The sequence below is a fragment of the Melopsittacus undulatus genome, chromosome 7 (genome assembly GCF_012275295.1).
Source record: "Melopsittacus undulatus isolate bMelUnd1 chromosome 7, bMelUnd1.mat.Z, whole genome shotgun sequence".
Taxonomy (NCBI): Eukaryota; Metazoa; Chordata; class Aves; order Psittaciformes; family Psittaculidae; genus Melopsittacus; species Melopsittacus undulatus.
Window position 1 is genome coordinate 13,790,596 of NC_047533.1, and position 14,248 is coordinate 13,804,843.

At 36.3% G+C, this 14,248-nt stretch overlaps 1 protein-coding gene across 3 annotated transcripts in view; it reads right to left on the reverse strand.

The window, feature by feature from the left end:
* SLC2A9 (solute carrier family 2 member 9) overlaps positions 1 to 14,248 on the reverse strand; it is a 98,968-nt gene that overhangs the window by 31,525 nt on the left and 53,195 nt on the right. For all 3 annotated transcript variants that reach the window (XM_005148490.1, XM_034064860.1, XM_034064859.1), the window contains exons 9-10: positions 4,702 to 4,803; positions 2,284 to 2,359 (exon numbers count right to left, since the gene is read on the reverse strand). In XM_005148490.1, the coding sequence (XP_005148547.1) occupies positions 2,284 to 2,359; positions 4,702 to 4,803 (178 nt within the window). The remainder of the gene's footprint in view (positions 1 to 2,283; positions 2,360 to 4,701; positions 4,804 to 14,248) is intronic.

The window sequence follows — 14,248 nt, forward strand, 5'->3', positions numbered from 1 at the left end:
GTAAGGGGAAAGAAGCTAAATGAAGAAACCTAGAATCCATTCTGAAGGATGGTGAGATGAAGGAGAAATATAAAGGGTTACTCTTAATATGCTGAAAATATAACATGTAAGAACAGGTTGATCTGTAGTTCTAAAAATCTTTAGAACATGTCTTTAATATGGATAACATTACAATTTATTTGAGTATTTTTGCTTAGTTGAAGGCAGATGTTGCAAGTAGCTGCACTTAAAGTGTCTGAGCTACTTAAAACACTGGGAAGGGAGTTTTCAAGAAGTGAACAAAAGTTCATTTTCCTTAGGCACTCAAATGCAAGAGCAGTTCTATTCCAGGGAATTCTTCTTTCAATAAGTCAAACATATGTCAGCAATTCTAAGGACTTGGTTAAACCTGAGATTTGTCCTTACAAAGGACAAAGGGATTGCTAGATCTTCTGCAGTATTTGCCTTGCAAGAAGAGTTGGAGGTGAAGAACAGTCTTCATAGGCCAACTACTGTCCAATATTAGGTGTGTTAATGGCCCTAATGAAGCCTGCTTGGCAGATCTATTCTTCAGTCAGCTACCATACACAAAGGGAATAAGCGCAGAGCTTAGTGACAAACTATTTTCCCAGTAGCAAGCAGAAAAAGGTTATTCTGCTTTTAGTCCCATTTTCCTCCAAAGCAGCATAAACTTTCCTCAGCTTTTCCGAAAGAGGATCCATGGAATTACAGCAATGTCTCATTAGTCATACAAGGCATCAGCAACTGTTTCCCAAAATAAACCACAATCAATTAATTAGATCACTTTAGTGGTGAAGATGTACAAACAGTTGATTAATGTTTAATGTCACTCTTCACAAACAAAAAGAGGCAATAAATGGTGCATGAAAACTCAAGGGAACAGAAGCCTACAGAAGCCTTACTTTCAGGTTTACAGCTAAACAACTGTGAAAAAACTCCCTGAAAGCAGCTGAATTTTCCCCTTTTTGTGGAAAACAGTTTGGAAGAGAGTATTTGAAAACTTAAGTGCTGTTTTGACATCTTATTCTGTAGGAGAATTGAATTTGGATTAAATTCCTCTTTATCTATCTGCAAATATTTTTGTTAACATTTCATTATTTGATAACTGTAGGATCCATTTCTGATGAAGTACCTGAAGGTCAGAACAATATTGTTTAGAGAAACACTCAGACAAATATTTGCATATCTATTAATGTGCATTTTCCAAAGTTATGATGCAATTAGAATCACAGGATAAATTTAGGTTGTAAGGGATTTCTGGAATTCAGCCTCTGTTCAAAGCAGAGCCTGTTGCTCATGAACTTGTCCCGCTGAGTTTTTAATAGCTCCAAGGATGGACATTTCACAACCTCTTTAAGCTAAGTCTTCCAGTGCTTAACCACTCTCAGTATAAAATTTTTCCCCTTCTATCCAGTCATAATTATCCCTGCTGAAACTTCACTGTTGCTCTTGACTTTTCATTCTGCATTTCTGGGAAAGGTCTGGATTTATTTCTTTTTTATATATTAAAGATGTTCCTTGTTAAAGAAAATTAAATATAAAAAATACAACCTGTGAATCCTGGATTGTCTATAATGCTCTAAGTAATCAAAACTAGGTTGGGAAAACAGTCCTGGTAAACTCATTACAACCTACAAAAGCAGTTATCTGTGGGCATCAGATCTGAAATGCATACAGTCAGTATAGAACTGTCAGACAAGAAGTATCTTCATCATCACGACATCTACCTTTTCCATCATCTTCCCAAAGAGACTATGCAAACCCTCTTGCACATATCTTTGGAAAGGAAGAGAAGAAAGGAAAAGCACACAACTGTTCCCTTCCTCCCCCTTCACCAGTGTTCCATTTTTATCCTACCAGCATTGAACTGCTAACATAAGCACTGATAAATAAAACAGTCAGCCTCCAGTCTGAGTGAGTTTTATAAGTATAAAAAAGAATAGCAACCCTGCAATAATAACTAACATTATAATTTGGTACTGGTTGCAATTTAGACAGTAGTTCCCAATTATGCTAACACATAAGTGTGAATACACATGTACATGGGTCTTTGTAGAATCATAGAATAGTTAGGGTTGGAAAGGACCTTAAGATCATCTAGTTCCAATTATCAAGAATATTGCTATCACTTTGGGTTACTATCACCTTTTACTGTCTTAGAGCCCTTGTGGTTTTCAGATACAGGTAAAGTGAAGTTCCCTACAAGTGCTTTGTTAAGATAGTGCCAGTGCAGAAATACCTGTGCTTTGATGTACAAAATACCATGAAAAAATATAGACATACCTGGTCCAATGCAGAATGATGCAATGATTGCAAGGATGCAAAATATACTGAGGTAAGGAAGCCAGTATACGGTTTTCTGGGTAGATACAAGATATTTACATTAAGTACATTGTACATGTCACCAGTATTAAAAAAATAACAGATAACAGTATTTTCCACTACTCTTTATCTATTTCAGAATTTAGTCAAGGATCACTTTAGAAAATCACAGTATTTCTATAGAACCTTATTACATGATCTGTATTAAAGGCCTTGGTCTCTGTGAAATCCCTGTAGAGAAACACTAGACAAGCCCTTGCACCACAGAAGTCACAACTCTGAATGTTCATACCTTCTTGTGCTAAAGTTCAAGCTGACCTGGAAAAGAGTTTGGTTTTTTTTTTCCCATTGAACAGATTTGGCACCTCCATCCTTCTTGGATATTTCAGTCATGTTTGAAACCAGCAACTATGATGGCTGATAGAGCTTCAAAGTTCAACAATTAAAAGCTGGGCTGAAGTCTAGACATGACAGCTGTATGTGAACCTTAGCAACCTTAGCAAAGCATGGGAAAGCCACAGTCCAGGGATTTTTAGCCATAATCCGGTTTTGCAGACAGGGAGGGCCATGTGTGCAAACAGCAGCTATAGGGGAAAAAAGAACAAACTATGAACGATTCTTTAAGGGAATTGAAAAGGGAATTAACTCTTTTCCTTGCAACACAATAGTTTTTCTACTTCTAAACAGATTTTTCTTTATTTGGACCTGTAAATGATAGGAGCTTGAAATACAATAAGCAACTTCCATTGAGTTTTCTGGACACTATTTCTTAATCATGTATGTGAATGCTTGATAATTAATAATAATAATAATAATAATAATAATAATAATAATAAAAGGGAAGAAGCCATGAATTCCTATTCTTTACTGTCTTCATCAGTGGGTTTTTCCATCAGCAAAATGTGAATGCCACTTTTATTAGAATTCTACTGTTTATGCAAAGTTAAGATATGTATAAACGTAGTATCACAAAATATCACCTTGAGTAGCACTGTAAAAATATACTTGTTAAAATAGGTAATTTTTTATTTCAGTACTAAATAAAACTCCATTTTACAATGCCATTTTTCTTCCAGTCTGGGTTTTTCCTTTAGTTATGTGAAAGACGTGATCTCCTAGGCATTAACGTTAACCAAGAGACTTGTAGATCTATCAGAATTATGCATTCTGGAGTTTTCACCGCAATGCAGATCTGTAAAGGCACTGAAAGCAGGTACAAATATGAAGTAGATACAAATTGCTCTGAGGTCGAGCTTATTTGTATCCTGGTCCTTTGTTCAAAGCAAATCTATAATAGTTAACAGATTGAGACACTTCTGAGAGGAAGTAAAACTGAAATGCACCCAAACTTCAGAGATTTACAACAACCGAAGGTCCTCAGGCATCAAACTAGGTTTTAAAAGGCTTGGAAGAGCATTTTTTACTCAGCATACAAAACCTGCAATAGTATCTCTTTTCTGGAGAGTTGTCCTATAGCTGTCATGACAGGCATGTGAAGTAAAGCTTTATTGTGTGGTACATACAGGTAAGTCAAATAAAATGTTGCAATGGTGTGGCATACATCTGCTAGTCAAACTGACTTACTGACTCTTCAGACAAGAAACAAGATTTGAAAGTCAGATTAATGGCAAGACACAGGAATCAATGACAACAGGAAAACAACTTGAAAGAACCCCCAAACCCATGCCATTGCAGATGTCAGTTTTACTTCTCAAAAGCCCTCAGGAACAGAAATAAAATGCATTACAGAAATGGTAGCTAAGCAGGGAAAAATGAGTTGGCATCAGTATTTAGATTAGTTTAATAATCCTTCTCTAACTATTTGAAATAGCTGGGGAACTTACTGCTAATAAGAACTGAGAACCTAATGCAAATGTTCTGTCAAGTCTAAAAGTCTTTCAATTTTCAAAAAAATATCATAAATGTAATTTGAAAGAAACAGCAAACATGGACATTTTTATTACTGGAAAAAAACCATCCAAACCTAAGAATAAGGATGACATATAAAGTATGAAAGAAATCTCAAGAAGACTGCATCACAAAGAAAGATAAAAACATGTAATGTAGGTAAACTATTTACCCAACTATGGGTAAAATTTTCTTTGTAATACTTCATGATATAAGTGCATAAATCTTTGAGTGAAGGAGACTGAATGTGGCAAAACTATGTTTTTTTAATGTAAAAGCTGCTATGGCTGCCCACAGTGCTTTGAAACCAACAGATTCATAAATAAGGAAAAGGCAAACCTTTCAATCCTTATGCTCCAAACTGATTAAAAGGATGGGCTTATGTAGGAGTGTGGAGGCAAACTCGTATCAATCACATTGTGTTTAAAATATGAAAGAGTGAGTAAAAATATGGAGTAACCATGGTGTTACCTGCAATGTCAGAGAGACGGTAAGTACTGCGAAGAAGACAATCATCAACCCAAAACCTCCAATGAGAAGAGGCCTGCGTCCCAGCCGCTCAATAACTAAACCCTGGAAAACAAAAAGTAGCATTTTATTTTCTTGATAAAGAACTGTAGAACTCAGACCATGTAACATGTTCTAATAAATGTGATCATCAAAACTAAACCCATTATAGTTGGTTTTATAATGTATAATGTTTATCAACTGCTGTATGTTCATAATTGCATTCACAATTATGTTTACACACTTTAACCTCTGCAAAAAAAAAAAAAAAAACAAGTCAGAAAAGCATCCTTATTTGAGACCCTTAAAAACCTAGGTTTTTTTTAAATCAAAGCAGTACTTGGTATTCGTTTTATGCCTGGCTTTCCTACTACAGAACAAATATAAACATACAGATAGGAAAAGCATGCAACTTGTAAATTCAAGGTTAGCACCGTTAATGTAGTAGATTTCAAAGTTACCAGGACATTTAGCTTTTTGTACAGTAATTTAATAATAAAATAAGCAGTGTATATTAGCTGTAGAAAATAATTAGCATGAAGATAACTTATGTGCAGCTTGATTTTTTCAGCACATAAATAGATGTACATTGATTGAAATGCTTACGAATTTGCACCAAATGTCTATAATAATGTTTTCAGAATATTTATTTTTTGAATGTCAAAATGTTGAAACAAATTACAGTCCCTTGTGTTTTTCATTTTGACTATTCTTAATTTCAACATCTCTCTGAATTTAAGCTTAAAAGATTTAAAGTTTAAGATTAAAAGCTTTTTAGCATAGATTAGATTTTGATTAATCTAAGATTTATTTTTAATGTCTTTTTTCTCCAAACACAGAAGAAACATTTAGTTGTGGGTTTGGATATTTAATGTAATTAGAATATCCAGATAAAAGAAATCCACCCAGCAGAAAACTGCTCAGATAAGTGATTGTAACACTGATACTGATGCACTCATGCACATTTTGAATTTATATTTAAGACCTGAAGCTAAATCAACATTGTTAAAAGCAATCACAAAATCTGAATACTTTTGTTATAGAAAAGAACACAATGAAGCTTTTTCTTGAAAAGCTGTAGCATGAAACAGTCGGTGTTAGTTTGACTCATTAAATTAAGCTAATATCTATTTTAGGTTGCAACAGCTGATGTACTATTCTTGTTGATAACCACTATAATTACTAATTACAGTTGGCTTTCATGTGAGAAGGATAAAACAATTATACAAAGCATGAAATGTACCAGTTCAAGTAAGTCAAAGTCAGAATCACATAACTGCTTGTCATGTTTCTATTTACCAGAGACTGAAATCTGTTTTTGAAACATGCTTTGAGCAAAAGATCAAATGAGCAACCAAAATGAAATCTGGAGTAAGGCCCTTAATTCTGTGTGATGATGTGCACCTTTCCACTGTGGGTGTCTAGAAGGCATGCACTAAAGGAAATGACAAAGTCACCCAAGGAAGAAATCGCTTGTGCAGCAAGCACTTCTCCCACAGCACAGCGTTCAACAGAAGGTTTCAGGCAGGTTTTAAAACATGCCAATCCCGCACCCTGGACTTTCACACCAGAGATGCACACTGTGACGCTGCAGAAAGCAACTCTGAGGTGAGCTTTAGCATTCTTTATTTTTTTAAATGAGGAGATAAACTCATTTTCCACAGCCTCCACAGCTTCCATAATAGAATTTATTTCAGAGCCATGTTTAAAATAGACCCGCACTGATGTTATTAACATTTCATATTGTGCTCATGAAGTCCAAATACTCCAAAACTGCAACTGCTGCACTGTCAAAAGCTCTACAAGATGCCAAGTATTTTCTGCTATGAATAACAAATCCATCTTGCAAACACACGTGGCCATACATACATAAAAGACATATTGTATGGCTCTGAGGGATGAAAAGTTATCTGATGGGTCCGTAAGAAGACAAGACTTTTGCAATAGATGCTTCTCATGTAACTTGATATGAATTACACATTCAGCAATAGATGTTGAAGATGTAGTTTGACATACCAGAAAATTTGCCTTATTTTTTTCCAGTTCTGGATTGGTGGTCATGATTAAACAGCCTTGGTGTAACACCAGCTGGTGGGTTTTGTACTAAAACAGGTTTTCCCCCTTAGAGGGGAAAAAGTTCATAGATGCCTTTCACTCAGAGCAAAACATAGGAAAAAGTGATAGGTTTTGGTTGTAAAGCTCAGTGCAAAGCAAATCTTCGTAAGAGAGGGCAGTTTGGACTAAGTCCTCTGAAAAGACGTGTATACGTTTACATCTACACTGAGAATAAGTAATGTAGACATATTTGACAAATCTAGGTTGGTTGGTGAGGCACTCCCAGTTTTTACTGAGACCAGCCAAGAACAGATACAGTTACAACAGATCTGTGGGTCCATATCCTTTATAAAGAAGAGAATGATAGTTTTTAATACACTTTAAATCTTTTTTATTCAGAGACAATTTGGAAAGAAGTAAAGCAAATCCATGTGTAGTCATTCTTTTCCCTGAGCATCACTAAGTTTCCCAAGCATTCATCACTGCTATTTATTTAATATAGTAGCAATAACAAACTTTAATGTTTCAGCTTCTGGGCATTCCCTGCAGTTTCTGCCCCAAAGAATCTGTAATTACAATCCTCGGTGACATTTCTTGTGATTTATGGAACAGACCAACTTTGTTCACTGGAAAAAATAAGCAGGAATTCTGTCTGTCTCCAGAGGGATACTATGATGTACCAGAATTGCTGGAAATTCTATAATCATTTCCAAAGTTGATATGAAGTTAAGTACACTAACAACACTAATAAATCTAGGAAACAGAGCCCTGGAAGGTTTCTCAATTAGACAAGATTAACTTGTGCAATTATGAGGAGAGAAAAGCCTACTTCCATTTTAAGGCTAAAAACGCCTCCAATTTGTTCAGATCTGTGACCTACCTCTTGAATTTCCCGTTCCAGCCCAACAAAACACACCTGCTTATGGCACAAAATTGAATGAGGCACAACAGTCTCTGCCAGAATGAGATGCTACACAGAATTAACTTCTTGAGAAGCCAAGCACAACAGTCAAAATCACACACCCTACCTGGTTATAAATTACAAAGCTGTGGTCTATGAAAAGCAGCATGTGTGTCTGGAAGGACATGGTTTTGCTGGTCAGGATGCAATGCAGAAGCATTACAGGGTCCTTTGGCAGATCAACGTTGTTTAACTGGGAGCCAATCCACAAAAAGAAAAGCCTCTCAGGAAGCACCATCTTTCACCGAGGCCAAACAAGGTTTTTTGAATCATTTAAACACAGAGATGCTGTAAGAGCCAGTCTGTCGAGCTGCTTAGCATTTCTAATTAAAATTTGATTTCTTTTTGAGGATTTCTTGACAAAACCTATGACAGTACAACAGTACCTCAAATTTCTCTGCTGAATTTTTTGTTCCTCATTTCTTGATGGAAAAAAAGCTCAGTTAAACCCTGAATTTTCAGCAAATACTTGAAAAGAAAGGACTAATGTGTCTTCTACAGCAACAAGTTTCCCTGGTGAAAAAAAATGCTGGTTTTAAGGTTATAAACAGAAAACAACTTCATTTTTACTTATGATTATACAAATCCAAAACTTGTTAACTTGCAAAACCCACTAAGATGCTTATGAGTCATAAGAAATTGAAGATGATTCACTAGTTTTCAAGTACTTATAGTTCTGTATGTTTCACTGCTATGTGCTGGTAACTGTTACAACATATTGTATATATGTTTTATATGCTACAAGACCCATAACAAGTCAAAATACACTATATGGTAGAGTAAATGACATAACAAGAAATTCAGTATATGCACAAGTGCAGTCAAAAAAAAAAAAGAATCGTATCTGTTTTCTGTGATAGCACACTGAGTTATTTGCCAAACTGTGTAGGCTGGTACCTGTTTATGTGTGATCATAAACATGCATTTGGAGAAGCCTATACCCAGTCATGGTGAATTACTGAAAATGTGTAAAAAAGGAATTGCAACCACTATTCTCTCAACAGAAATATTTGGTGATAATAAGGCAACTGGTAAGCAAAGTTAACAGTTCAGACAAGTCACTTCTGTCTGGCAGGAAACACTTGTGAATAAAGTTAAAAAAGCAAATGCCAATTTTTTCACTTGAGTCAGCTGCAGATACTGGGGCTGCCATAATGAAAGCAGAGTTCATTAAAAAAGATCAGACAAGCTTCTCTGGGTAAAATGAATGTGTAAGCAAGTTCTACAGCCCAAATGGGAGGTCACTGAATAATATTCCATACTTATTCTCTGGCCCTAAATTATATTAAGAAAACACTATTAGATTTTCTTGATGTCTCAGTTCTGTAAGGCAGTTTGAACTATATGCCCATGTCAGAGGGTAGTCACACTTTTTCTTGTGTATTTTGGATATAGGTCTGAGTAAGACATGCCTAGATTCAGAATTAATGTGACAAGCTAACTCTGTGTTATTTCCATTTTAAATAGCAGGATTAAAATGGATAACCACATTTATATCACTGTCATGTCTATTTATGACACAATGTGTAGTATCTTGCATCTATGAGGAAGAGAGGAACAGAAGACAGAGTATTACAAATTGTGGGTTTTTTATTTATATTTTTATGTATACCCATTTGTCTACTATATGAATTATACAATCATAAAACAAAGAAATGGGCTATTTTATGTAAGCACAGAATTTAGAGACCTAGCACCAAGTCTGACCACATAAGCACAAGCCTTAAATAAATCTGCGCCTACCCTACTCTAACATCAGTTTGCTTTACCTGTGTTAATGCCACAATAAGGTAAGATTCTATACATCTTCTGTAGGTGTCAGGCTAGGGATTACTATCAGCAAAGGGGGAAACTAACTGCTAAATTTCTAAGCTCAGTCTGAACTAATTTGCAGTAAAGCATCCTTAATCAGCTTCACTTGACAGTGAAATTTTCCATTCACTATGAGAGGGTCTCCATACTCAATGCCCTCCAGACCAGCATGACAAAGACAGCCCATGCAGGGATTCATTCTGTCTGCTTTCACCTCAGCAGTGACTAGCAACAACCCTTAGGGCAGCACAAAAACTCCCATTACCTTATTCCTATTATGTTCCTTCAGTAAATTGTACATATTTTATAAGCAAACTCATTCTGTTGATGATTTATTTGTTGAAAGGGCTAAGTTTTTGTCAGTTTCATGTAGCCAAGGCTAGACTAGATCTTGACCACGGTCTATGACAGACTATTGCGGTTGTGGCTTTATTTCTGAATGATGGTATTTGAATGCCTGACATCAATCATCTTGAATAGAATGGGGGAAAAATTGCTCAAAGCCATATTTTTTAAATATTCAATGGCAGGATATAAGCCTCTAAAGCCTTCAGTTTCTGAATATATCATGCAGAAGGATTTGTACTACATAAATGCAGTCTATAATTATAGCTTAGTCCCACTATAACATTGGTCTTAGGAGTGTCATTGTAAGATATACCTTCGTAAACAGACTTACTGTCCTAGAAGGCACTACATGGTTGCTTTAACACATGTAATCTTTGTCCATGCAAAAGCCCAAGTGTGATAAAATGACTTGGAGATTCATGGAGACCTCATAGCAGCCTTCCAGTATTTGAAGGGGGCCTATAAGGATGCTGGGGAGGGACTCTAATCAGGGACTGTAGTGATAGGTCAAGGGGTAATGGGTTCAGTCTTAAACAGGGGAAGCTCAGGTTAGATATAAGGAAGAAGTTTTTTATTGTTAGGGTGGTGAGGCACTGGAGTGGGTTGCCCAGGGAGGTTGTGAATGCTCCATCCCTAGCAGTGTTCAAGGCCAAGCTGGACAGAGCATTGGGTGATATGGTCTAGGGTGAGGTGTCCCTGCCCATGGCAGGGGGGTTGGAACAAGTTGATCTTAAGGTCCTTTCCAACCCAGAACATTCTACCATTCTATGATTAAGGTTAAGAAGGAATAATGTTAATGCATTAACACAGTCACACTCTGTGATTCACCCTGAAGTGAAAACATGCCCACATGCACTCTGACAGTCAAACACCATGGTCTGTGAAGCTGCTTGGTTGGAATCTCTTTTCTACTCCTGATTCTTTCTGATTACGGTTTGTTCAATAGAGTGACTTTTGAGTTCCTCTCTCTGGAAAGTTTGGATAGCACAGTTGGTTATAAAAGGCCCTTTGTAAACTCTCCCATAACATTAATGGATATTTTTATGATTAATCGACCCAGAACAAAATAGCACAGAATCTCACTTGACATTTCTTCGTATGACAATGAAGTGTTGATAACCACTCTCTAAGAATAGTTTTGCAGTTAGCTGAACGTTCACACTGTTATCATTTCATCCAGCCCACATCTACCATGTTTTATACTCTTTAATCTCAACATGATGGACTTTTTGATACAACATGTAAGAAAAGCAGTGAAATTCACTGGCTTTAAGGTACGAACAAAAGCTGAAAATTCAAAGAAAAAATCCTATCCAGCCTGTTACAGGCCAAGATATTATCTCCTAATTCTGGTACTCCTAGAGCAACATCTTGTCAGAGTGAGGGGAGCAAAAGGGGAAAATGCCGTGTTTGCCCCATTCTTACACTCTCAGAATCATAGAATGATTCCTCTACTCCTCTTCTTACAGCCTATTGGGGATTATGGGTAGGTGACAGGTGACTCTGATCCCGTGTGAACACCACATGGGACTGCACTGAAAGTCTCACTAAAAATCAGATTATATCAAAGATTTGTATGAACCCTCAAGATTAAAGTATTTGTCACCCCATTTTTTCCACTGGCTGTCACTGGAAAGTATTTCTTCCTGTTCTAACCCCAGTGAGAATTTCAATCCATATATATTGCATTACCCTTTAGATACGATGGAGGAAATGTGTTGGGGCTAAGAACACTCACTGCAGTGTCTGGAATACCATTGTTTTCAGATGTGCCATGCCCTGAACAAGGAATCCCTTTTTGTATGTTAAAATCTACGAACACTAAAAGAAACACAGACAAGTTGAAGTGCCCTTTCTCATAGCATCCCAAAGCAGAATAAAATTATCTCACCTAAGAAAGCTGACTTCATTGACTTCTGTGTGATATTGCAGAGGACTTCCTATGTTCTTTTATGATCTACTACTGATAATTCAGTATTTTAACTCATTCCAGACTTTGCACAGCTTGTCTCTGTCACAGGCTTTCAAAAGCGCATTAGTAACACCTTGGTTCATCACCTTATGGAAAATGCTTAAAGCATAGTCTTCTTAATATAGTCATAGCTAGTCTCTTTCTGTGAACATTATATAAAGACCAAATGTGGTGTTACAGATGGCAAAATTGGACATGGGATGCTTAATTTGAATAATATTTCCTTTTGTTCTATGCTGGTCTCATGGCAGGGGGGAAACTTTCTCACATTTGCTCCTGTCTCCCTTTCCATTCAGCCTGTTGCCTTGTCAAAGAAAGGCACTGGCTGTTTGTTCTTTGTGTCCCCTAAGACAACAACTGCATTAAATTAACCTCAGTTACTAAAAATTACAGAAAGCCACAGTAACTAATCTTACTAAAGAATAACTAGGTTTGTGGACTCCCCTTACTGTAGAATTTATAGAACAGTCTTCTAATAAACACAGATTTGCCAGGGAATTATTTAGGTTTACTCCATCCTGCTTCAAAGCATGGCTTCAGGTTAGTTAACTTATTGCTGTGACACACCTATGAGTAGGAAATCTAATCAGTATTTCATTCCAGAGGATACAAAACTTTCAGAAGCAAACTGAAATTTATGGTCCCTCTCATTACAAAGTAGCTTGTCTAGCTATTCCTCTAAACTGCATCTGTCCTCGGTACCATGGGTGGAGAAATCTACAACCGACTAAAATCATATAGAAAGTTTAAATTGATTACCCAGAGAGAAGCCAGGCCACCAAGTATGCAATGCTACAACACAGTTACCTCACAAAGTAAACTAGGAAGTGATGCTGGAAGCAGAAGTTACAGCCAAGTTATATGAATGAAAGGAAAATGATGATGCATGTGTCTAGTTTTTCAATGTTTATGTGGCTTTTGCACAAGAGGAAGAGGGATGAAGCTGTAGACAAAGCATGATACTAGCAGGCATATCACATGATCTGAGGCAATATGGAGTTATAAAAAGAGGATGGGATGTTATCTGCCTTTCAAGGACCACATCAGCAATACTACTATTATGTTGCTGCTCCCAGAAGACACATTAAAGGGAGATTTTGAAATGCTTCCAGAGTTTGAATGACATATTATCTGCTAATTATGTTGCAGTTCTATGGAATATATCTACTTTGGTTTTTCCTTAAGCATTAATATAAGGCTTATTAATGGAGCTCATTAATAGCTGAGCATTCGTACTGAGGATCAGTCTCATGACCACCTAACATATGTGTAATGATTAGAAATAATACATTATTTCATCGTGAACCTCTCCAATAGCCATTTTATTTACAAGACCAAAACTTTGCCTCTATTACTGATAGGAGGATCTACTGAAATCCTGGACTTACTGTTAGTAAATTCTAGTTTCTGCTAGCAAGCATAATATGTTAAAAAATGCTAGGAAAATTACATTTTCCCCTTACTTTCTCTTGCTTCTGCCCTGTTTCCCTCTGAGTAATACATAAGACATGCAATTGACTGAATATTGAATGCTGTCAAATACATAAAGCCAAAACAAAATAACAGCAAAAAGAGCAGCTGAGGTTGGAAGTGGATGGAAATCCCCATCCTTATTTTTAGGCATGAAAAGAATTTTTAGAAAGTTACTTGTAAAAATCAGAAGCTGCAAAACCTTCAATAGAAAAAAAAACCACCCCACATTCATGTTGTTATTCCTTTAAATAGCAGCAATGAAACATTTATAAAGATCACTGTAATAAAATTAAGGTTACAGAGCAGCATTTCTCTTGAACTGAAAGAGCAAATTTGAAGGGAGCAGATACCAGTACATGAACATTTCCAGAGGCACAGCAAGTAGCTTGAACAGAAAAAGTATTAAAAACACTCCTCTTGGGCATAGGATAAGTTCAAACACATACCAGGAACCAAGGCAGACACATCCACCTCATTATGTATGAACAGTGTTCTCTGAATAAGCCTCAAAACTGAGAGCAAAGAAGAAACAGAAAAGATGACAGACCTTATTTATAGAATGGCTTTAACATTATAGAGTCATGTCCATGCAATTTTCATCTGGTGCCACAAAAAGAGAGGTGTATTCTTCACTTAAATCACTGACAGGATTATCAGTATTATCTTTACATGTATCTTAAACAAACATCTGCATTATCAGAAAGAAGAAACAGCAGGAGGTAGGGATTTCCATTCTTCATTATTTCCACCTATTAAAAAGATTGTTCTTGTAATGAAAAACCAGAAATAGGTTTGTAGAAATTCAGAAAGACCAGCAGAAGATCTTTGTGACCTTTGAGAGTTCTTATGTCCTAGACTATAAGAAAATATATTTGATAGCTGGATTTAGT